This window comes from Phasianus colchicus, chromosome 7, assembly GCF_987193195.1.
Source record: "Phasianus colchicus chromosome 7, bPhaCol1.hap1.1, whole genome shotgun sequence".
NCBI classification, from domain to species: domain Eukaryota; kingdom Metazoa; phylum Chordata; class Aves; order Galliformes; family Phasianidae; genus Phasianus; species Phasianus colchicus.
Window position 1 is genome coordinate 33971039 of NC_143442.1, and position 25430 is coordinate 33996468.

The 25430-nt window shown below is 45.1% G+C and overlaps 1 protein-coding gene across 6 annotated transcripts in view; it reads right to left on the bottom strand.

The window, feature by feature from the left end:
* Positions 1–1413: 1413 nt before the first annotated feature.
* The window catches only part of FN1 (fibronectin 1), a 49290-nt gene continuing 25273 nt past the window's right edge, over positions 1414–25430 (bottom strand). The window contains exons 21-47 of one of the 6 annotated variants that reach the window (XM_090144474.1): positions 24017–24111; positions 23601–23769; positions 23255–23341; positions 22484–22675; positions 21102–21374; positions 19901–20083; positions 18866–18955; positions 18203–18472; positions 17911–18027; positions 17330–17494; positions 16514–16669; positions 15645–15758; positions 13917–14186; positions 12205–12392; positions 11068–11155; positions 10704–10883; positions 10083–10172; positions 9694–9873; positions 8790–8879; positions 7500–7966; positions 6838–6976; positions 5225–5389; positions 4499–4624; positions 3842–3948; positions 3491–3601; positions 2131–2201; positions 1414–1535 (exon numbers count right to left, since the gene is read on the bottom strand). In XM_090144474.1, coding sequence (XP_090000600.1) covers positions 2172–2201; positions 3491–3601; positions 3842–3948; positions 4499–4624; positions 5225–5389; positions 6838–6976; positions 7500–7966; positions 8790–8879; positions 9694–9873; positions 10083–10172; positions 10704–10883; positions 11068–11155; positions 12205–12392; positions 13917–14186; positions 15645–15758; positions 16514–16669; positions 17330–17494; positions 17911–18027; positions 18203–18472; positions 18866–18955; positions 19901–20083; positions 21102–21374; positions 22484–22675; positions 23255–23341; positions 23601–23769; positions 24017–24111 — 4142 coding nt within the window. In that variant the 3' untranslated portion in view covers positions 1414–1535; positions 2131–2171. Of the gene's footprint in view, positions 1536–2130; positions 2202–2244; positions 3110–3490; positions 3602–3841; positions 3949–4498; positions 4625–5224; positions 5390–6837; positions 6977–7499; positions 7967–8789; positions 8880–9693; positions 9874–10082; positions 10173–10703; positions 10884–11067; positions 11156–12204; positions 12393–13916; positions 14187–15644; positions 15759–16513; positions 16670–17329; positions 17495–17910; positions 18028–18202; positions 18473–18865; positions 18956–19900; positions 20084–21101; positions 21375–22483; positions 22676–23254; positions 23342–23600; positions 23770–24016; positions 24112–25430 lie in introns of those variants that run through there. The other 5 variants (XM_090144475.1, XM_031604575.2, XM_031604572.2 and 2 more) reach the window with 5 other exon arrangements.

Below are 25430 nucleotides of genomic sequence, written 5' to 3' on the forward strand. Positions count from 1 at the left end.
TCTAAAAAGTTGAGTTTGAGACTTCTCTTCCACTTCTAATGTGCCTTTTCTGTCACTGTTTGGATTGCAGCCGGTGCATACCATGCCACGAGTGTCCCTCAGAATCCATTACCCTGTTCTTTATCCTGATCTTCTAAAGTATAGAGGCTGATAATAAGCATCTAGCCAGCTCCCCTTCTGATGTATTCCTTATAAGCTGTGCTCATCTGCTAGTTGAATGGATACCTATAGTGATTCTAAGCTACCTCCCCAGCCCTGCTTAGCATCCATTTCCCACAGCAGAGAGCACGTCTGTTCTCACAGGAGATGGGTCTGGTCCCTGCACTTGATGTTTGAAGAGCAGGCTGCTGACAGCTCTGCTTCACACCACTGCCATATGGCACCTTGCCCTTGGCAGGTCCGTGCTGGCAGCCAGAGCAGCTCCTAGAAGCATTGAAGCAAACAGAGGGCAGGGAAGAAGCATTCTCAGCTGAGGGAGCAGCAGGGGCTTAACCTTTCCCTTCAGCCTGCCTGCTGGGGCTCCTTGCAGGTGCAGGGTGCTCCAGTCACTTGATGCACTACGACTTGGCTGAAGCATGAGAACCTTCAAAATCTGCAGTTTGTTCTGTGGCTGATCCTTTGGAGAATAAAAGAAGCAGGGCTGATGTTTGGGATCTCGTGAGTTTCTGCTGTCTCCGTGCTCTGCTGGTGGCTATCCAATGTTAAATTCTACTAGCAATGTGAACCCTCATCTTTTTCAAAGTACAAACCTCTATAGAGGGGTTGGGCAAATGCATTTTTTAAAGCATTTTATCCTGTAATATTTACTCTGTTTGTGCTGTTTTGCCATTACAGTGAGGAAATCAAATGGGCTACAACTTCAGCATGGCTCCTGTGTGCCTCTGGAATGCATTTCTTCATGGCACAGTGAGCAGGGATTTTGGCAACTCATCTCTGGTCCAAAATATATAGCTCTCCCGTGAGAAGGACAAATTGAAAGAAGTCTGGTTTAACATAGAAGTGTTCTTCTGCATCTGTCTATGCCATTTCTACTTTGCATGTGTTTTAGATAATCATTTAACTCCTGAAAATTGATTGCTGGGATAGAACTGATTTCTCCTGCGTTCATCTTCCTATTTGCAATTGTTTTGGTTGCTCTATAGATAGCAATCTGTGAAAACAACTGCCACGTGTGTTTCTCGTGTCAAGAAGCCAGATTCTATTTCCATGCTATGCTTTATTCAATCCAGAGAAATGCATGACTTGAGCAATACAGCGCCGCTGGAGCCAAGTGAGGAACGTGGCCGAGGAATCATGGCAAGAGCCTTTAATGTTCTGCATTGCAATGGCTGTACAAAGGTTTTGCAGGGATGGCAGCAAAAGCTGAAGCGACTTAGTGCTCATTTCGTTCATTGTAATCAAGATCAGCTTTGGTTGTTTTTTTTTTTTTTTATAAAGTGCTTTAAAAGGAGTTTTATGTAGCCCTCACCCCAAGGTTTAAGCATGGTAGACTTGAGATCCGCACAGAGCGAGGTGCTGTCTGGCTTTGAGGCATTCTGCAGAGGTAACAAAAGGATTTCTATGACTTTCTTTACAGCAGTGCCTGAGAGCACGCTCACTGTTATGTAAACTGGTATGGAGTTTTGTTATCTACCACATTGCACACACAGTGGAATAGCTGCGATGTGAAAGAACAACGTGACAGCCCCCAAAGAAGCCCTTTAGACAGTCACAGGTAAGTCATCCTCCATTGCAGAGAGCAGGGAGTTGTGGTCTTTCCCCATCTCTAGGGGAAGAAGTGCACCAGGGGCAGTGATGTGGCCAAGAACAAACTTCACAGATGTGGATGGCCTCACGCATTTTGGCACCTCAAATACTGAGACCATACTTGATTTCAGCTATTTTGATTTTAGGTCTTGAAAGCGTCTGGCTGGAGCGAGGACCCTCTCTTTTGCCTCCCTTCATGCCCAAAGCAGCACTTAATTTCCTTTCCTCCCCAGCTTTCTCTCTCCTCCACCTGTTCCCACAAAGCTGGCCGCTGCATCCTGCAGCATGGCATGCATAGTGAGCGGGGCTCTCACCCTATGGGGCAGGGGTGCAGCTGGAAGCCTTTAAGCTGCTCTACAAGTATTCTCTCGAGGTATACATTACATTTCATTGAGGTGTTTGCTCCATCTTGTTTCAAGGCAATGTTACTCCAGATCAGAATATTGGTCTTCTTCCTAGATTCCACGGCAGCAAAGAGAAGCGCTTCAACTGCATGCCTGGTTTGTAAATCTTTTTATTAAAAGAGTTGTTTTTTTCTTTTCCACAGTAGTAAAGCTTTGGCACTTACAGTATAAAAATAATCACTGATCATAATTACACCAAATTCCTCTTTGTCAACTGCCTACTAAGTGTCTTCAATCCATTTTATTCCCATATAAAAACACTTGAAGGTCAGGGGAACAAAACTGATAAATAACAGTATGAGATACAAAGATACAGCTAGAAAAATACTAGGATCATGGAGAAAGAATCAGGACTGTGCATATTTTAAATATCACAGTGATTGGATTTGCTGTTCCTATCTTATTGCTGGCTGCACGCTTATGTGAAAGCAGAAGTGTTTGGTGGACTTTCCTATCTCTAAAGGTTGGGAATGTTGGACTCAAATGTTGTTTGCATAGTATGGGAACCTTTCACTTCTAACTCTCTCCCTCCCCCTTGACGTTCTGATCCCCCACCAGTTTGTGATTTAGTATCTCCCCCCACCACCCTCTCTTTTTTTTTTTTTTACCCCCTTTAAATTTGTAAATACTGACTGGCATTCAACACTTTGAGCAAGAACAAGACCATTGCTACCAATCGTGAGAAAAGTCTGAAACACTCCAAGAGTGGCGCTTGGAGAAGCTGTGAGTTGAGCTTAAGCTTGGAAAAATGGCTCCGAAGCAAAGGGCCATTCTCAAAGATGCAGTTTTGCTAGCATCACTCCAGTTTGGATGGTAATCGTGGCAGATAGGTATTTATGCTTTGGTTTGTCTGTTGCCATTGCCGCAAGAAGTCTTGCTGGATGTTACTTTCCCCGTGGATGTTGTGTGTCTGCCTGTACATCTAGGGGCATGAAACACTCAATGGGGCAGTTGACGTTCTGTCGGGAGGGAAGGAAAGCAGTTAGCCTTGTCCCATCAGGGCAGACACTGTTGTGGTTTGGACTGGGAGGTGTTCCCAGCACAAAGCTGGCTTGCAGCATTAGGTGACATCTAGGAACACTACGTGCACTACGCCTCAGCCGGAGCATGCAGGCACCTCCCAGTGCCACTGAATGAATCCCACCAGTGTGAAAGTGTGAGCTCAAGCGTGCATCCTGCACTGTGCAGAGTGGTGCTTTGCTGATGGCAGCTGTGCCACGGCTCTCCATCAGGCACAAAGCTGCGTGCTACTCTCACCCCTCACGCCCTGCCCAGAGCCCATCTGCCAGCGCCGCGGCCCAGACCCGCAGGAAGGGAGGTGGGAAGGAAGGTGTACTCACGGTGTTCGTGGCCTGGTGGTATCTCTGTGTGAACTGGGGGTAGGTGTGGCCAGCTGAACCTTCGGGGGCCACCTCCACGCTGGGCCTGCGGCAGTTGTCACAACGCCAGCCCTGTGGGGAGAGCACACGTGGTGAGGTGACAGTGATACAGATGGAGCTGCCAGCATTCATACAGCACCAGTGAGTCCAAGTCCCTTAGACACCCCTACTGACGAGTTTCCTTCTTACACAGGCCTGTTTCGCCCTGGGCATTAAGCCACCAATCGACCCCAAACCCAACACTCCTAAGACTGCACCACAGCACAGCCTCCCCTTTCCTCATTCCCAGGGTGCCAAGACCCTCCTGCCTACCTGCTGTCCTCCATAACAAGTGCAGGAGCAGATGGCCCCGAAATACTCCTTCTGCCACTGCTCTCCAACTTGGTACATTTTCCCATCGTCGTAGCACGTGGTCTCATCTGTGGAGAAACAGGCAGAGCTCAGCTGCACGGCCTGAGCTCGGTATGGCAATCAGAGCAGGAGCCTCCAGCCAGTGCACTCCCCTTGTTTGTTTGACCAGGGGCTCACAGGGAAAATCCATCATTTTGATAGCTCTCCAGACACTGTCAACTAGACCGTAAGAGTATTTGCCTGACAAAAGCAATGCAGTTAATGTATGCTGCCTTGTCTAAAGGATCTTCAGGTGCCAAGCCCTGCAGAAACATCCTGGGAGTAACCTACACCACTTAGGGTGGTGACAGACCTCTTGCAGGCTGCAGGGCTGAGGACAGTTCAGGTTACTGCACACAGCATCTAACAAAAGAGAATTATTTTTTCAAGCATGAGACTGTGAGGCCCATGCTTTCCGTTCCTGTGAGAGTAGATTCAATCAGTCACCATGCAAGTGGAATACCTCCAAAACCCAAATCAGACATACTGATACTCTGCATGCCACCACAGCAGTGCCAAGAGTGAATGGAAGAGCCCTGAGGTGGATGTTTAGACTTCTCAAATCAAGAAGAGACTTACGAGGTTCACACTTGAATTCTCCTTTTCCATTCCCAAGGCAGGTGCAGCTCATCATCTGGCCATTCTCCCCCTGCCGGTCCCACTTCTCCCCAATCTTGTAGTTCACACCATTATCATGGCACCACTCTGGAGAAGGGAACAACAGAGGTAGGTGTTATCCCACAGGTGCAGTGACAGAGTGGGAGAACAGCTTGATGTTGGCTCAGGAGGGGCAGGAGAACATCTCTTCAGCTCATCTAAGTCCCAGGGGGGAGATGTCCTACTGTGGGTAGGATGTGAAGGCAGTAGAAAAGGAGAAGAAATGAAAGGGAATTTAACAGATACAGGCTAAAGAGTGAGAGAGAAAAATGTTTTCAATGCACTTTGGGTTGGTTTGTTTGAGCAAATACCCTGTAGAACTATGACAGAGACTGCAGAAATTCAATGGGTGAAACACATGTATCAGGTAATTAAATATAAATATTACTCCTATAAAACAAGCATCTCTCCCACAGTCACTCTTCTGCATCTATGCACGTCACAGAAATGCCCTGTTTGCCCAGCTTCCTCTGCAGTGTGAGAGCACAGTTGAAATGAATTCAGTATGTGCTGTATTGAAGCACTCCATCAGGCTTTTGTTCTGTCTGCATCATGTTTGGATCAGGTGGGTGCTGTCAAACATGCCCTTAGCGCTCGGGTTGTCACGGGATGGGGAGGGGGGTGGTGTGAGAGAAGCAAGCTACTCACTAGAGGAATCGCATCTGAAGTGACCACTGCCAAAGCCCAAGCACTGGCACCAGAGTTTAAAGCCCGTTTCAGATAATCGCTCCCACTCCTCGCCAATGGAATAGAAGGAGCCAGTGTAAGTATCGTAGCAGGTGTCGTCAGCTGGCTGGTTTAGTCCTTCAGACACTGGAACAAAAAGAGAAGAAACAGGCATCACACACAGCAATCGGAGCCACTGAAAGGCACAATGATTTTCACTGAATACATGTGTGGGTTTTTTTTCCTTTAAATATCCTGCTAGTAATGAAACTACCCCATGGGCATACACTTGATGGCTCTGTCAGCAGTTCAGACTCCCTGCGATTTATTTTCCATTTGCACGTGTCAGAGCAGTGGAATGATAAAAAAAAAAAAAGCTGACGTGAAGGCTATTTTCATTTTGATCTGCCAAGTTTCAAGCAAATGTGAGATTTTGTGTCGGCTGGTGAAGAGCAGCAACCTGACTTAGTCTGTTTATGAGAAGTGTGCTGTGAGAGGCTGGGGGAAAAAGGCAGGAGGTTGGTGGCTGCAAGGGTGCTTTCTGGAGGTGTTTCAGGCGATAGCTCATGGTGGGAGAGTGGAAAGAGACTTACAGCCATGCTGCTGGATAGACAGATTTCCACCCTGCATGCGTGCCTTGATCAAAAAGGTGTTTTACAACCATTGGTACAGAGACAGGAGTCAAGATCAGAGGCAAGATTCAGTCAGTGACAGACGGAAGGCAGCTGGGCTGCTGGAAGGGGAAAAACAGCCTTATTTCCCAAGGAAATGGGGACAGCAGGGAGATGCATGGAGAAGTTTATGGGGTGAACAGCATAAATCCTTAATTCTTCATTTCCTTTTTTTCCCCCCATCTTACCCTCTTCTTTTTGACCTTAAAGTACCCACAGAATGAGAACAAAGGAGGGAGGATTGTCGACCAGATCCCTGTGTGGTTAAAAGCAAAGCCTGGGTCCCACAGGGTGTGTGTGGGCTCCAGGCTTCCCAGCTGTGGCAAGGGCTGCATCTGCCCACACGTACTTGTGGTTGGTCACGAGGCTTCTAAGTGCTGCCTGTCTGTGCTTAATCAGCATCTCTGCAGGCAGTCTGCCCCACTGCCAGACCTTCAGAACAGTCTGCTGGTGCTGCTGGATAACCAGCACAGAAGCAGTAGCAAATTACTATTAGAGCAGTTATCTTCCAGCATCTTTCCTTAAGCATGCCTTGTCCTTGTGATAGCAAGCCTTCCTTGGTGGGCAGGAATCTGCAACACCAGCATGATTCCTGTTTTCCTGTGACAGCAGCAAATACCAGATCTCTTGTTTTCTCTCCAGCACAGATCTTAGAGGAGGGTCTGGAGCCTCAAGGCACATTCTTCATGATTAGACAACAGATCAGAACAGCTCTAAGTCACCCAATCAGTGTGAGCTGCTTATCCAAAACCAACGGGACTCGCAAATCACTTGTCCCCCTATCCTGCTACAAACTCTCCATGTCTGCACAAGTTTCCTTTCAGAACTATTCTCAGCGCAACCCACATGGCGCCCAAGCTGGAGTAAAGAAAGCAAGGCAGGATCATCAAAGGTTCACCTAAACTCCATAAAGCTTTCACTTACCAGTATTGCCAACTGTGACCACCTCTTCCAGCACCTTTTGTCTCCGGTGATCCTTCAGGGCTTCCACTATGATGTTGTAGGTGGCCCCTCTGGTGAGGCCAGTGAGCGTAGCGCTGGAGGAAGTGCCAGGAACCCTGAACTGCAAGAACAGGCAATGCCACGTCACCAGAAAGGGAAAAGTGATCACTCTTTAGATGTCAACCCACCCACAGGAAAGACATGGTGCCTAGATTGACTTCTGTGCTGCGATGCAGCCAGCTTGCTCCCCTCAGACACCAACTTTAACTGCTATGGACTGTACAATGGATATATTGTTATTGCCATTTCAGGGAGACAAACCAAGAAAGAACTGAGATGGGCTAAGGAAGTCTTTGTCATGGAGTAGCAGCACTAATGTCTTTGTAACTCCGGAGCAAACTCCCAGTTGCCTCCCTGCCTACTCCCTTCCCTGGCAAAAAGTTGATGCTAACTAAGCCTTTCAATGGCTTTCTGTTTGAGCACTTTTCTCTGTAGCTTGTAATTCACTTTTCTCTGTGAATTACAAGAGAGGTGTTTATCCTTCCTGCTCTCTGCTACACATTAATAAGACTGAGCCAACACAGACTGCCACCTCCTTAACACAGCAAAAAGCTGGAGACCCCAAGGGAAGACAGTTCAGTTACCTGCAAAGTATCTTCATCCTGGCTGACTGGTTGGCATGAGATGATGTACTCAGTGCTCTCCAGCAAAGGCCTCCAGGAGATGGTTGTCTGGGAAAGAGCTTCTTGGCCAGTGGTGTCGTTGCGCCTGGGCCCACGGGAGTGGGGGTATGAAGGTTCAACTATGATTGGCACTTGGTACCCTGGGATTTCAATTGCTTCATCTACATTTGGTGGCTGCCGTCTCGACCCAGGCCTAAGGGGAGTTGCTGTGGTGGGTACAGGCCGCCTGTAGCCATGCTCCTCGAGGAAGACTTGCTGACCTTGGTGTCCTATTGTCTGTGGGTGCCCTGAAGTGCCTGGAATTTGGATACCGTTTCCATTGTCGTACCTATTGTTTGTGAGGTAAGGGGTCCCCTCATCAACAGACGGTACGTCGAGAATGTCGGGCTGGTTGGGGTGAGGTCCAGTAATCAACGTGGGCAGATCATCTAGCCAAAGAAAGGTTAGAAGCCATAAAGCAAAGCGTGGCAAATTAACAGTAGCAAATTCAACAGCTAGAGTGGATGTTGTACATTGATCCAGGCAAAGATTAGCAATTGTCCCAAGATGCAACACACTTTTTATGATCTCATTCTGACTATTACGAATGTACTGATTGATCTATCTGTATATATTTATATGTTGTATAAATAAATTTATTTCATACGTAGGCATAAGAAGTGTGTTGGTATGAATTTTTCATTCAGCTGAGCAACAGTTTTGAACACCGCATCCCACGGAAGCCATCAATGATCAAATTGAGAAGACAATTAAAAGAGAGATTCTGTTATCATGTTAAGATAACCACTCAGATGCAGTGAGAAACTAGGCCTGAGATCACATTTGGATGTCCAGCTAGTAGTTTGCTTTGCTGCAGATCTCCATCTGACATGATGGAGGAGTTGGAGTAAGAGAAATGAGACAGGCAACCAATTAATTGATTCTGCTTTTGATGGCAGGATAAACTAGAAGGAAATATGAGCATTAACCTTAATTATCAATCAGGTACCCAGGCAAGAATCCCACACCAAGCATGTTGTTCCATTCTTAGCATTCAAACACAGTTAAATGTCATTCAGGTAACTTAGGAATCCTACCTCTTGCACCCTAGGAAGAAAAGCCTCCTTACAAAGCCTATTTGACTCAAAAAGAATGGCTGAAAAGGTGTGAGCAGGATATTTTACAAACTATCATTATTTCAGTCTTAAGAGAGTATTCCCCAAGAGGAAAACATGTCCTGTTAGCACTCAACAATCCACAGCTTTGTTTTACCTGTCCTTTTTCGGCCAACCAGTGGTTCACTCTTTTGATTGTTCTTCACAGCAATGATGTAGATGGTGTATTCAGTTCCTGGTTCTAAGCCTAAGGAAAAGACATAAAAACAATTTTATGTTTGACAGCCTAATGATAAAATGTGATAGTGATCAGCTAAGAAAAAGAGCAGTCATATGGTCTGATTTTTGGGTAGTCCTGCATGGAGTGATGAGCTGGACTCGATCCTTACGCTCAATCCTTGGTCTCATCCAACTTGGGATATTTACTACGATTCTTTGTTCGTTTACTGTAGTTTCTAATGCAAGATAGTGTTTTGTAAGAACACATCTGTCCTACAAATACAATACCATTCTCTAATCAGATCTGAACAATCCACTGACATTTCTTTCCCCTGGTGCCACAGCTGTTCTCCACTCGAGCAAAAAAAGCCCAAGGCTCCGGCACCTCATCAGTCATGCATTCTGAACACTCAAGTTTTGTGTCTGCAGTCCCAGCTGACATGGTCACATTTCAACTCATTCTGAGTTGTACTCGTCTTTGTACTGCCCCCAGAAACCAAGCAGGAACAAAGGTGAGATCTTTCTGCTGTGGGCAGGGAGCTTGGTTCCTTTCGTGCAGTAATGCTGTCCTTCACTGTTGTCACCCAGCTGCATGAGCTAGTCTATTTACATCTGCAAAGGATGGAGCCAAACAGCTCCCAGCTATCTGCCTGTACCTACATGGGGGGAGAAATTCAAGTTGTGCTAAATCTGCTCCCCCCAGCACTTAATCCAAAACACACCTACCCACACTATAGCCGTACCTACCTCTCGTTGCACCTTAGATCCCAACCAGTCACAAAAGGAAGGCAAATCTTAAGCATTTAAAATGAGGAACTCCCAAAGAAAGCAGAGACACAAACCAGTAATAGTAGCCTCAGTGGTGCCGGGTCGAGGGCGAGGCTGAAGCTCCTTGGCTGGTGAGCCAGGTTTCTCATATCTGATGATGTAGCCCGTGATCTTGGCTCGTGGAGGCTGCCAGGTAGCCAGGAGGGAGTTGCTCGTGGTTGTAAGGAAGCGCAGGTTGGAAGGAGCATCAATGGCTAGGTGGAAACAAAGGAAAAGAGTCAGATGCAATAAAAGGCAAATATCCTTATGCAAGTTGTATATTCTGAAGTCTTTTACATGCTCAGGAGTAAAACACGTTGCTGTGAGTCACATAATTACATGAGGTCAGATATACACAACTTCTGCCTGACCCGAGGCAATTGCTGTGTGTTAGCATGTGCAGAGAATCAGATAGCATCATCACCTGTGGAGGCATCAATCACTACTGGAGAGCTGCGGGCATTCTCATTCAGGGTGTAAAGGTAGATCTTGTAGTCATTGCCAGGTTGCAAGCCTAGAATGGAGTTGAAACAAAGGGTCAGCCTTTCTTGCAGAAAGTACACTGCAATGCACCAAGGGCTGCTCTGGTTAGTCCTGAAGGTTCTCCACACTGGTAAAGGTGGGGGTTCTCCAAACTGGAACAGGTTGCCCAAGGAGGCTGTGGATGCCCCATCCCTGCAGGCATTCAAGGCCAGGCTGGATGTGGCTCTGGGCAGCCTGGTCTGCTGGTTGGTGACCCTGCACATAGCAGGGGGTTGGAACTGGGTGAACACTATGGTCCTTTTCAACCCGGGCCATTCTACAATTCTATGATTTTATTTGTTGTAACATTCATCTGAGGAAGCCATCTAAAACAGGCACAAGAGTTCCTTTCAACAACTTCTTGGAGACCTGATGCCATGACTCAAATATTTTTTTTCTCATCTTTTTTTTTTCCCCCCTTTATTACTTTTATCATGGCAGTTCTACTAGAAAATAAGAACAAAATGTCAGCATCCTCACTGACAACCCTGGAAGTCCCTGTCTGCTGAAGCATCTCACTTACCAGTGATAGTGTAAGCTCTAACGTCGGGGCTGATGGTCCTCTGGATGGGGTTCTGGCCACTTGCTGCTGGGATGGCATCAATTTGGAAGCCAGTGATTGTCTCAGTCTTGGTTCTCCAAGTAATGGTGATGGTCGTCTCTGTGGCATCTGTCACACGGGCTCTGCGAGGGGGACTGACATCTGCACCAGAAGGAAAGGGTCACCATCAGTACCACGAGGATTGTGAATTTACTAACCAAGTATTTGTGAAAGATTTTGCTGGAGCTTAGCATAGAGCTCTGCTTCTGACAGTCAAAATCTCTGTCTCTGGGTCTCTTTGCCCATCACAGAATGAAATGGTCACTTGGGGAGGATCACCACTTACTTTCAAGAGTGGTCACCACCCCCTGGGCAGGTCGGCTGGTCAGAGAGTCCTTCAGGGCATACACACTCACTTCATACTTGGTTGCCACCTGAAAGAGACACAGTTGCACCACGTTATGGCAGTGACATTGAGAAACGTCTTTGTTCTGCGGAGCCGCATTTCTTGGTGACCAATTAAAGTATGAAAAACCTTAAAATAAATCAGTGAGGGTTGGTGGGATGATTCTAATGATTTCCACTTGTAATAAGAGATGTGGACCCTGCTAACATTGCTACTGAGAATATGAGCAATGCACACACGCAGACAGGAGCTGAGAAAGTCCTAGAAGAAGTTTGTCATCCCCCATTTTGGGATCTCTGTGCTTCAAAACTCCCTCTTCAGGAAAAGAGAATTCATATCCTCATTTTCCTGGAGTTAATGGATGCTATTTGCATGATAACTCTCTTGCTGTAAAGAAAGGAGAATGGTGGAAGTTATAGCTTTAAGCATGGTCTTTAGTCCTCAGCTGCACCTGATCAGGAGACCACTTAAATTAGGATGTATTTCAAGGCTCACTTTTCAAAATGATTCATAAAACTCCCTGAAAACAGACGAGTAGCTTTTTAAGATAGCAGGAACCACAGAAGCGATGATTTTCAAGCTCTTTCCAGTACACAAACTACTGAAATATTTCCCGTGGAGAAGATGGCTATATAGCAAATTTAAGCATACCCATAAAAGACGCTCATTTCTTACTTACATTTTGCAGATGTCTTAGAAATAGAAAGGACTGCCAGAGCTCCCATATCACAGCTTGAAAATCACTGCATTAGGTCACTTATCTGACTGCTTTTGTGAAAGATGAGTAAAGGCATCTTACTGGGTCACTGTTTGATTGCGAACCTGATTATCTGCATTTGATTAAAGCATCCACCCTCTGTGCAAAATGAGGCAGGGGAAAGAATGCAGATCCAGCAGGCCAATTCCTTGCATTTTAAGAACTATGCTAACGAGTAGTTATAGCTGATGGCTGGTCAGACTTCAAACAGAGTCGGACCCTTAGGAGCTGTAATGAGGAACCCAGGAATTTTACATCGCTTCGGTTTCTAACGTCTCCTTCCTACAACACAGTCTGCATCACTCAAAGCAAAGAGTTACCATTAATCCCGACACGACAGCAGATGTGCTGTCTGGAGAAAGGTTGATCTCCTTCATTGGACCAGTCTTCTCTTTGGGGTTCACTCTGACCCTGTAGCCAGTGAGACGAACGTTCGGCGCGTTCCAGTTGACGGTAAGACTGGTAGGAGTTACCTGAGTGAACTTGAGGTTGGTCGGAGGTGGAATTGCTGCAGAAATCAGGATTGGCACGTGGTTAGCTTGAAGAAGGTGGCAGCCTCAAACAAAATAGCATTCTCTCCTGAACACAAGGCTGTTTTAGGCCTGAAATATGCCAGTGGGAAAGCAGCGTGCCTTTTGCAAGCACGGGCGCAGAGCACTGTGGAAGGGGTTAGGTGTGTAGGTGTTTCTTTTCTGGAAAAATAAGGAGATCTCATTGCTTCAACCTGAAGTTAGGTGAGCAACAGCACCGGCTGTGATATAAGGTGAACGTTTTGGGAGGTGCTTACATCTGTAGCAGGCCCATTTGTTTTCATTCTTCTGCCCATCTCTGCTTTTCATCACACAGCTAATGGTTTAGTCCTGCTTCACTTGCCCATCTCTGTCCATTTCTACAATGTGACTGATGATTTTCACAAGTAGGTAAGAAGCAGGCTCAGGGATTGCAAAGAGGACAAAAAATACTGCCAAATGCAGAGGGGAAGCATTTCACAGCCACTTACACAAATGTAAATTACTACAGAGAGAGCAAGGCAATGGAAAAGCAGAGCTGTGGTGGCCATAAGGCTCATCACGCCAGAGGCAGTTTGTGAGCTAATGTATCTATTACCTTTAAAAACAAATGCTCGCATAATACAAGCAGCATCCACTGAAACATTTTCTTGCCTTACTGTTTGTAATCCTCAGGCTGTAAACAGGTAAAAATAGACCTTACAATAGTGCCTGCTATTAGCATGTTGCTGTGAAGTTTTTCCTAGTTTTATGGACTGGAAATAAAAGATGATTCTCCCTCGCTGCTTTGCTGAAACAGACCTCAATCTCAAGGCCATAAGAGCCAATGGAAAGTCTTTAATGACTTCATATATGCTTCTGAACAGCCCACAAAACTTAAACCACAGAGTGGGCTTTAAAAATGACCCTATTTGCATTTCTGTCAGGTAGTCAGCCAGCTGTTTCAATCCTTACAGCACACTCCTTCAGTTTAGTACAGCAATTTGTACACTAGGTAACACTGTCTTCATTACACCTCTGAAATTATTTGTGCCAACTTTTCACCCACAAATGAATGGGACACCTTTATTACAAAGGTGCTACCAAGACACGTCAGGCAGTGCTGCCAGCTTTAAAATGAATTCCTTATTGCTGGATGTCACTTTATCTCAAGGAATAGTTTCCTTTTCCTTTTTAAAACGTATTCTACATAGAGTTAAACCAGAGTGGCATATAAGGGAATGCAAGCCCTCTTCTTGCAGAGGAGATGTGGCTGCACGGTGTGGGCATCCATGTGGGCCGTGGGCTTTAGGGCAGTGCCAATGAATGACCCAGAGGCTCTGTGTGACTTTGGAGTGGAGGAGCCTCTCTGCCTTCCCTAGGGCACACACAGGCTGACTGTGCAGGCAGCCAGCTCTCCAGCACCAACCAAGCCACCTCTCGGGGGCAATCACATCCCGTTGGCTGCTTCCCCAGCGCAGAGCACCAGCAGGGCAGAAGCTGCTGCTGCCGTGGCCCGCTGGGCAGTGTAGTTAAAGGTGTACCTGTGGACTGGGTCCCAGTGAGGGGCAGGCTCTCCATGTCATCGTATATGGCAACGATATTGATAGTGTACTCAGAACCTGGCCTGAGGCCATGCAGCTCAGCAGTGTCTTCTTCGCCACCTGGGGCCGGCAATAGCTCATGGATTCCATCCTCAGGGCTTGAGTAGGTCACCCTGTACCTGGTGACTTGCCCCTGCGGGCTTTCCCAAGCAATTTTGATGGAATCAACATCCACCTCAGTGAATGTTAGTCCTTTAGGGCGGTCAATGTCTGTTAGGCAAATTAATGGTAAGAGGTTAAGTGATAAAAAGCAGGTCGTGGGTGAGGAAAATAAAAAGCATCTCTATTACATGCAAAGCAGTTTTTGGTTTTGCACGGGGCAGAGGGCACTTGATTCTCCTCTGTGCTGCACCTTGCACGTGTGCTTACAGCTGTGCAGAGCGAGGCTGAGAGTTTGCTACACAATGGCAGTCTCAGCCTTGTTGAACCCACAGGAACTTGCATCACCAGCTCCATATCAGGCAGGACACACTCTGTACCTGAATTTACCCTTTTAGACAACTCCAGCAGCATTCAGCTAGCTGAAAGTGATCAAGAAGAGAAAAAAAATGTATGGCCATTAGACCCTGTTTCTACCAGAGCCAGCAAGCAGTACCTTATGCTTGAGGCAGGCAGACAACCCACCCAGCTTGGAAAGTTGGGCTTCATGCTGTATTTCCTCTTCACTATTTTAAGCTGCTGTGCAAAGCCCCAGACCGAGGAGAATCAGTCCAACTCTTTTCTTTCATAAATTAATATCCAATTAACACACAATCAAGAAAGCAAATTACCCAGTAAATTATATTTTAAAATCAATTAAAAACAAAAAAAGCAAACTTCTCAGCTTTGCATTGCGTGCACAGGGAATGTCCACAGGTGCAACTGCGTGATACTCACGCTTCCCAGCAAGACCAGTTCATTGGATTTTCCTAGTAAGATCAAAGCTCAGTGCTAGACTGCAAAGTAAGAGAGCCATGCTCCACAGAAGTCTACTGCAGAGCTATACCCATACACAAAATGGGAGGATTTGGAAAACCTTTTTTTACATCAGATCTAAATCACGCTTTCCTACAAGATTCCAATTTTTCCATTTGCTGTGTTACGTTAGTTCTGAATTTTCTATATTTTCTAGCTGGCAAAGATGATGCGTTTTCCAGGAACTTTTGAGCTCTTTTCCCACCTCTGAAAAGTTTCAGAGAAGTGTCTGCTGTCTTTAGGACAGTTCTGTAACTATTTGGGGTTGAGCTGTGGTTTTGAATATAAGCCTGAGCAAAGGAATAATGGACGTGGAAATCCCTACCCCCGAGACATAGGGATTTACATTAGAGGCAAATGCTTCCAAACCCAGCCCAGTCCCTTAACAGCAATCACCTTTGCCACCTAGCTCAATGCAAGAAGTCTTTGCACATTTTTCCCACCGATTGGCTGAAGGCAAACAAAGCCCAAAAAGACTGCAGCTTTAGTGAAAGAAAATCAGAAGCGCAGCATTTTGTGGGGGTAGGAAGAAGGACTGCATTTCTGCCAGCATCTGCTATTAGATGCGTGATACTGAACACAGGACAGGCCACCTTGCATCCTCCTGGGAACTGGGGACCTGTCACTTGGTTTCACCAGGGATGTGATACTGCTCAGTGAATTCAGACATCAAAAGATAACATTTGTTGTGTTACCCCCAAGTGAAATACATACTGGTGACAGCTGTCTCGACCAAGGGGAGGCTCTCTCCGTTCTGATTCTGAGCGTAGACACTGACCATATACTCAACTGTGGGCTGCAGGCCTTCAATAGTGACTTGTGTTTGATCTGGCAGGAAAGAACACTGTTAGAACTTTTGCATCCACACAAAGCTGCAGAGCATTTCCCTCTAAGCGCTTGCAAATGAAGGATCTATATCGGTCATTTCATGATTGAACATCACTAAAATGAGGTAAGTTTTTGCAGTATGGATCTCCAGCAGTTCAGGACGAGGCACCTGCAATTTGCTCCTGCCCAAAGGCTCCAAGGCTAAAAGATTAACACAGTAGAAAAAGCAAGAGCAGAGCTGTTTTCACTGTTTTCTGAGGTAGGACTGACAAAATGCATCATAAGCATCCCTGACAGCTAATCTCTGCCAATCCCATCAAACCCATTGCCTGTTTTCCTGAGAGAACCTGAGAGCTGCCTGGCTCTCTTTACATGAGGTCAAGCTTGAAGCATGGACTCAATCACATACTATAAGTAAGGGCCCCATAATATGACCCTGAGCAGGACTTTGGATGATGTTTTGCTGGATGCTAGAAAATTCAGTAGCATTCCCTTGAAATCCAGGTGCTTCTCAGGGATACAGAGGTTGCCAAGAACAAAGTTTTGCAGCAGAGCAGCATCACAGAAGTGTAAAGCTTTCAGGGCAAAAATGTATCCTAGTTTTCCCTTTATGAGACCCAACTGAAGCCAGCAGGAAAGCAACAAAGGTTCAAACAGGATAAGTCTGGTTTAGAGTTTATGTTCAGTGCCTGATAGTAGTCCCCAAGTCTTGCGTTCCTTATAGATACGTTGAAAGAGATTTTGTGTACTCTTACCTGGAGGAACATTCTTGGTTTTTGTGGGTCCATGCCCTTTCTTGGGGACAGCTGTCACCCGATACCCTGTGACTGGGGATGATGAAGGGAGCCATCTGATGCTGATGCTGTTGTCCTGGACATCAGTAACTTGCATCTGGGATGGTGTGTCTATCTCTGGGCAAGAAAAATAAGTTTTGAGTACACTGCTAAAAGAAACCCTTCATCCGTGGTTATTTCCTTGCTGAACTGTGTTCTGCTTTTCCTTTTCTAGGCTGTGTTTCTTAAAGCAGAAAACACAAACAGCTACTTATTTATCCCTCATGCCAGCACAGAGAAGAAGGTCTTATCCATGCTGTTGTGAGTGAACTCATATGCAGGTTACTTGAGCTTTTCCATGATTTCAAAGCTTACTAGATGCCTTTATCTAGCAGTAGCAGTAGGCTAGGTCCAGATCAAGAGTGAGGAGAGAGTTCTGGAGTAAGAAATCCAGGGCTTACTGGAATCACAGGGCACCAGAAGCACTAGAGCTAAGCCAACAGGCACTCTTGATATGAGAGCTCCACAGCAAGCAGTTACATACTGCTTGCATTCCCATCTGGACTCTGTTTGGTCTCCCTCCTCCAAAAGTCCAAGTCCACGTTGCCCTTCTGCATCATGTCATTATCATGCTGGGCCACCACAACATGCAGCTCTGCTGAAAATGATGAGCTCAGAACACAGCCCATGACTTTGAAAAGAAATTGGGGTTTATTAATGCTATTTTATGGGGGTTAGTCAAATTAAAGTTGTGGGGTTTTTTGGTGTGTGCTTTTTTGTTGTATAAAGAGATCTCACCTGTTTTGTAGGTGACAGTAACTGGCTTGCTGCTGGCAGGGCTGTCTCCACGACCAGTTACAGCATACACAGTGATGGTGTAGTCCACACCAGGTTTGAGGCCAGTGATGGTAGCACGAGACATGGTGCCAGGCACTGTAAACTCCTGCACAGGGCTACTTCCACCTGAAGAGGGTGGGGTGGAAAGAGAAATGGATCTCTTCAAATATACATAATTTCAAAAATACAGGACAATTGTATAAGCATCCAAGGGAAGAGAGGATATTGTTGATTTTGGGGAGTTAGGAGTCAAATTCTTTTTCAGTCCAACCAAGGAAAAATCATGAAATATGCATAGATCACCACCTCTAAAATGACTGCAGTGCTCTAGATGCTTTTTTTTTTCAGAGGGAGATTTACTACCCTGTAAAAATAAACCCTATATTTGACAATATTCTCTAGACATGATGAAAGGATCTCAGAGATAAGAATGGAATTTTTTGTCTGCCGCAGCCAAACTTGCCTTTGCTATTTGTTGTAGCTTTCCAATGGCCTCAAACTACAGCTGCTGGTCTGCAACTGCCACGGCCACCTGCCCTCACCTGTTTCACCGTAAGTGATCCGGTAGTATCTGACTGTCACTGCAGGAGCATCCCAGGAGATCTCAAGGCTGGTTGGGCTGGTAGGGTTGACTTCCAGGTCCCTTGGAACATCTGACACTAGAAAAACAGAGATGAGAGTTTAGATACAGATAATGCTTTACCTCAGTACCACAGAGCCTTTACTCATGAGCACAGTTTCACCAGCTGGAAGAGAAGATCTGGTTTATTATCCATTAGAGGACAGCAGAATCCTCATAACTTTCAGTCAGCTGACCCATCCCTCCAGGCTTACCGGTTGTTTGCTGGCCAACCAAGGGCACGCTCTCCTCCCTGCCGTTGATGGCGATGATGCTGACCACGTACTCTGTCCCTGGGAGCAAGTTGGTGAGGGTGATGGAGTTCCTTGATGGGGGCACACGGTCTTCCTTGGGTCTGCCAACGCCGTGCTCTGGGTGATGCCGAATCTTATAGCCCGTAATGGTGGCACGAGGAGCGATCCAGTGGACGGTGAAGGAGTTAGCAGTTATATCTGAGAAGTCAAGGCCAGTGGGGGAATCGAGCCCTAGGTGTTTCAAAGAGATGTGTTGAGATATGTCGTAATATTTGCTCTTACACAGGCAACACACATGACCAGCAAGCTCTGTTACACTTAGAAAACAAGAAAGACTCAGTGACAGATGCAATAGGCTCTGCTTAAGCTCACTGTCATCTACACGATTGGTAAATTCACACCAGGGCCTACAAAGCTTTGCTTATAACCAGCAGATCTGGCTCTCAGACATTGGATGTTAGATTTCCTAGTGTTTCCCAGGATATAGATCTGCGTTGCTCTTTAATATATAGCTGATGATTTGTTAATAAGATGAACGTAGACAAAGAAGAGCAGCAAGATAAAGTGAACAGATACTCGATGGACAACACTAACTACATGTGTATCTCAGGTTTTGTCTAGTACCTGTTTTCTGGATTCCAGACAAAGGCGCACTCTCATGTTGCTCAGAAACACTGTAGACTCTCACCAGATACTCAGTACCAGGAAGCAGATCTGTGGAGTTTAAGTAAAGGGATTTAGACAAACTTCTTTACTAAGGGTAGAAGCCACTTAACAAATTGGTGCTATTTTAAACAGTGTTTCTTAAGGGAGGTATTCAAGTTTTACCTGGTGGAAGATCTGAGTCTCCAGGATAAACTTAAATCAGCTTTTTTTGTGGCATTACAGTTACTAGAAATGTTATATTTTTGTGGGGGCTGACTTGAAGCAGTGAGTTTTCATTGGGGTCCTTTCTAGCTATCTAGTCATGTGCCACAGCAAAGTTCTATCTGATACAAACTGGGATAGAGCCAAGGATTTCTCACACAGCTATTTTAACTCACGTGAGCTTCCCACCTGATCCCATATTCTGAAAGCAGGTATTGTCTTTCACTCAACAAACCTGCTTGCAGGATGGGGAAAAACTTCAAATAAAACCCAGCTTCTGCATCAGGAAAAAAAACCCCAAACAAACATCAAAACCAATGTCCACTTTTTGAAAACAGGCCAGGATTTTTTTGCCGTGTTCTGTAAAGTCCCAAACAGTATTTATTTTCTGACACACAGAGCCCAAGCAGCAATGACCTTTTGCACATTATGATCATCCCTCTGGGCCTCCTGCACTACAAGCCCTTGATATCTTTGGCAAACTAGGAGAGCAATAGGTATTTACTCTTAATACCTAACCAGGCTGTAAATCAAAGCAATTACCCCATACTCTGATTCATGACTGTCCTTGGACTGATGGGAAAACGCTCCTGTGGTTTGGTTTTAACCTGGTTAAAGCTAGTGGCCAAAATTCACTTGCTGCAAGTTTGCATGAGGCTACTCTGACATCTGTTTAAACGAGCTGAGAATTCAGCCAGTTCTACTTGGAACAGTTCTTTCTGCCTTCCCTTATGCCATTTCTACATATATAAGGAATCTCCTATATTTGTCTTCTGAATGTAACCCTCTTACTTGTTAAGACCACCACGTTGTCTGAGGGTGAAATTGTCAGCTCTGCAACGTCCTCCTCCTTCTTCACAGGTGAGTAGCGCACCAAGAAACTGCTCAGCACGATGGAAGTTGGTGCAGTCCATGTCACCCTCATGGTATCAGGCCCCACATTAGTGAAGCGGAGATCAGTGGGAGGAGGCACAGCTACACAGGAAAGAACAAATAGATCTTAGTCTTCTACAACACGTAAAAGCTGATCAAGACAAGGAAACCAGAGAAAGTATCTCATGCATAACAAACTACTGTGTCAGACCCATGCAAACGGACTTCTAAACTACAGTTGGTTCCACTACAGTTAAGAGAAAAGAACGCCTTTACTGCTGTCAGGCTCCTTTAGCTTCCTGGCATTTCCCAGTACTTTCAATACACCTCGTGGGACTAATTTGAAAACAAGATAGCAAGTTTCAGTAACGTGCTTCTTGCAGCTGGATTTCATATTACAGATGTAGAGCCAAGAAAGGTTTAAAGTTGCCATACAGCAGCTTACAGATGGAAAAGTCATCTCATCTAGAATTCATACATGCACACATAGGAGAGAAAAGGGTATACCACTAATTTCTTACAACTCTACTTCTACTTGTGTTGAAGGATTTACAGCCTCAGGATTTTCCAACACAATAGGATTTCATGCAAGAACCAGGTTCCAGCTCGCCTTCTGCCCATGCACTACAGAGACCCTCGACGGTGTGACATGGCTGTCAATGGCATGTACTCAGGGAGTGGTGTTTCACCTGCATCCTTTTAGGGCATTGTGGAAAGAGTGGGGCCGCCACTGAAACAGGCTGCTGAAGCTCCAATAGCTACCAAGGCTAGGGATAAACTGGAGTATGGCTGCTGAACTGCTCCACACTTTGGCACTTTGATTTTGGGGAAGCACAGCTTAAAAGTCTGGTGAACATACATCTCTCAGTTCCAACCGGATGCCAGAAATCTGAATAGCAGGACGTGACTGAGTCTGCAGCCATTCAAATCAGAAAGCTGATTAGTGCATATCCATCCCAGCAGCTGTTTAGAAAAAGGAGTGAGCTGGGTCTGCTTGCCTTGTGCCTTTCCCTCAGCGTGCGGCTCGATTCCTCTTTGGACAAAGCCCCACGGTCCCGACAGCTACTGACAGCATGAAACACCGTCCGTGTCTCAAAACACAGAAATGATCAACATTCACCCGTTTGCTGTGTCAGAGTGGTAGGGGCGCTCTCTCCGCCATTAATGAGTGTGATTACACTGATGTCGTAATCAATGCCCGGCTCCAGGCCTGTCACTGTGTAGTATCCTACTGAGGAGTCCACAAAATCTTCAAAAATAGGGACACTTTCTCCTGCCGCAACTACTGTGATGCGGTACCCAATAATGGTGGAGGCATTTAACGGGGTCCACCTCAGGCCGATGCTCGAGTCAGTTATGTCAACAAAGCTTAGGTCAGTGAGTTGGGGCACCTCTAATGAGTTAAAGAGCAAACAGGAAGGGCAAAGACACACAGAGGCAAAAGAAAGACAAGGGAGAAAAAAGCAGTGTTCATCACAATTAACATCGACAGAAATGTAGAAGCAATTGTGGTGATATGAAAAATCTCTCTTGGGGTTTGGCTGGAGAAGTAGAATTTTGGGGATAGGGTATTTTTTGCTTTTTATATTGTACCCTTCTATGCAGTCTTCAGCTGCCTTTCTGAGTAGAGAGAAGCTGAAAACTGGACCCAGATCCACCAGAGCAATGCATTTCAGATATACTATTTCCAAAAAGGCCTGGAACAGGCTGGGCACTTAACTTGCAACGAGTTTACTTTGAATGAAAAGACAAAGAACCATCCTTTTCTGAAGAAAATTGAAACATAAAACATACCCTTTTTTTTTTTTCCCAGGTAAAAACAAGATAATAAAGTCTATTAAAATATAAACAAAACAAGTTCCTCTGAAATATTAGTGATTGATATAGATTTTTTGCCTCGTTCAAATGTTAACTCTGACTTTTATCACTGGGATCATAAAAACATCAACCCATCTGAAGGGACTACATTGGCCTATGCCATAACAGTGGTTATATTCTATTTTAATGTTCTGCTGGGGAAAAAAAAAACAAAAAAAACCAACTTATTTCACAGGATAGATGCCAAAAAAAGCCAATTTTCTGTAAAATCATCATTAATCTGCACTGAATACATGTACCATATCACCTTTAAAGAGTGCTGAAAGCCAGAGACATACATTCTTAGCTCCTTCTTGCACCAGAAGATGGCAAAGGGCTAAAGCCATCACTGCTTTCATTATGCAGTATTAGTTCACTTCCAGATTGCAAACAGTACTTCAGTGAAGAACAGACATCTTAAAGCAGTGTTATAAGAGCAAGCAAACACAGTAGCTGGCATCACTGCAGGGCTGAACAGAAACAAAAACACACAAACAGAGCCCTCACAAACAAAAATGAAATGAAACCACCTACAGAGATGGGCATTAAACTTCTTCTACTGCCCTATGCCATGATATTAGCTGGGAGTCCTTCAGTGTAGACCTCTCTGGCTCAACTCTGAGTAGCTAAAAATGCTTTCATTACCTTGCGTGATGGTTTTGGAGATGGGGATGCTCTCCTGGTCATCTTTGACTGCATAAACACTGACATTGTACTCCACACCAGGGTTTAGGTTCTCAAAGGTGCAGGAGGTCTGATCTGCACCTACTACCTCCTCCAAGGTAGAGCCCTGCTGCCCATCTGTAGGAGCAGTGGTCACTCGGTAGCCACTGATGCCTGAAATACAGATATCCAGCATTATTTCAGCTCCCTCTGAGACCTTCCCAAGCTGAAAATCCCATGACACATCAAGAAGAGCTACATCTGAGAGTGGAGTTTTCAAAAGCCTTTCAACCCTTATTTTATGGAAAACAACTGCATAGCTCCCATCAGCTTCTGTGGGAAAAGAATTCATCTTGAACACTTTCAGAAACCCCATGCATATTCTCAGTGACATGAGCTCATTCTTCACTGTCAGAAGTATTTTTTTTTAGGTCTAGTTTGCTTTCCTGTTTTCACACCAGTCAAGATATTTGACCAAATCCTTCAAATCCCTAGAACAGCTGAAATATTTGAATGCTTTTATACTCCCAAATACTGTTTTATATAGAACACAAGTCATGAACAGTCCTATAGCAACCTATACTTAACTGTGAATTATATCTTTGAATATAACCAGATTTTTTTTCCCCCAAAATGTCTTGGTAGCAAGCCTCCCATCAATGTCTCCTTAGTGAACTGCAAGGCACTATGAAATAAGTGTTACCATCCTGGTACAACAAAAGTTTCAAGGTCAGCATGAGGTCATACAGATACCTGGAGTTGTGCTTCTATCCCAGGAGACTATCAGTATTCCAGTATCAGGATTGGGCTCCAGGTGCAGGTTGGTTGGTGGAGACAGTGCTGTAAGCATTCAGATAAGTGAGTCATTTCTGGCTTTGAGAATCATGCTAGCTCCCTCAGCATCCCCTCTTCCCAGATTCTATTCTCATTCTTCAGAACTAGCCAAGACTTCTGAAGTTGTTACCCTGTAAGTTAGCACTACAGTCCCCTGTGCATCAAAAAACCCACAACAGATTTCCAGAAGGCAGACTTTCATCTGAGGAGTACAGAAGAAGCAAGTGGAAGAAGTAATAGCTGCAGAAAAGCAAACGTGTCTTACGTGTGGTCACTCTCCTGACGATTGGGGTCTCTCTCTCCTGGCCATCCATCAGGACTGTGAGGCTGTAGATATACTCCACACCAGGGGTCAGGCCAGATATCACAATGCTGCCAGAATCAGAGATGACCTCACGGGGAGCCTCTCCACCTTGGCTTGGGCGCACACCAAGCTGCAGAGGAGCAGCAAAGTTTTCTTTTCAGTCTTAAGTACTCCTATCCCATGGAATTATCATCATTTTGTCTTGTCACCCAACATGAGTATCATGGGTCTGTATGCTCCACACCAACCATTAATCCTGTAACTTCTTTTAGATACCTAGAGCTCAAGCTGAGTTGCTTTGTACCTTAAGCTGTAATCAGTCCTCCCAATCATAATGAAGAAAGAGGAAAAGGAGCATGGCACTTGGTTTCTCCTACCTTGAAACCAATCCTTGGGGCAGGTGTCCAGGTGATGACAATTGAAGTCGAAGTCACTTCTGCGTTAAAAGGAGGAACAGAGCCAACAGGCTGATCTGTGAAGAGAATTAAGAGACAAAATCTAGCTGCTGCAGTGATGAATAGTTAGAAAACCTGACCTATGGCAGTCCAAATAGCTAAATCTACGTAGTAAGATGCTGAACTGCATTATTTGGAAAAGCCAGTGGTTTGGGAGGGATCTGAGAGATGACCTCTCCTAAGTCCTTCTGTCCATCCAACCCCAATTTAGTGAATACTGTTTTTGGCATGATATCTGAAGTGTTCTTCAGAAAGCATGTTTTTTTTCCCTTTAGCCACCATACGTTGTTCAATCAGCACAACACTACACCCTTGTCTGCCATCCAGCTTCTCCAAGGACCTCAGCGAGGACCTTCTCATCCTCACCAACATCTTCAGTCCATTTCAAGTCAGTGGAGTAATAGGAAGCACAAAGCCAATTAGAGGACTCTGTGGTCTCATTGATATCTGTCAGAAGCATCACACAGAAGCCAAAGTTTCAACCATCTCAGAGTCAGTCTAAAGAACTCCACCGAGTTTAATCTGAATTGACCTCATTAATAACGAAGAGACTTGGTTTATTCGTCTATGGTCTGAAACTGGAATGGTTTCATTCACATCAGCTAGGACTCAAAGGCAGTGTTCATCTGAGACAGACAATGTAATTGAGAAATATTTATAGATAAAACTGTCTGTCAGCAAAAAACACACTGCCAAGGTCAATAGTGTTGCTGTGGTGATAAGTTTAAACCCTTGTTTTAACTTCACATTGTTATAAAAGAAACCACACTCCCTTTTGAAAAGAGGATGTGGTTCTGGGCTTGGATGACTGAATTTTGTTAGTTTGTATGACTACTTTTTCATTATTTAAAAGTAAATCTACTTGTTCATTCTAGAAGCACAAGTGGGTTCCTATAGAACTGCCTCAACATCCAACATCTGCTGAGTATTTCTTCCATGCAAGCAGCACAAGTGTAAGAGACTGCAATGAAATAACTATATATCAATAGTGTGCAGTCTTTATGTTATCTTTATGTTATGTTAGTTATGTAAATGTTCTTGAGCTGCCGTAGACAGTATTGTTGGTCTTGAGGAATGACTGCCTTCAGCTTCATACAAATCACAGATTAATTATTCCTTACTCATTTTAAGGGAGCTCTTTGCTTTCCTTGATTAGCCATGCCAAAGCCAAACAACTGGAAGGAGCACCTAAAATTACGCTCCTTTGTCATTCAGTTAACTGAGGTACCAATAGTAAGTTTTCACTTGTGCTGGAATATGTTTTACTGGAAGCTTTCTGATGCCAATAACTCTTACTGCCAAATAGTTCAGTGAGAAGAACGGGGAATACTTCCCA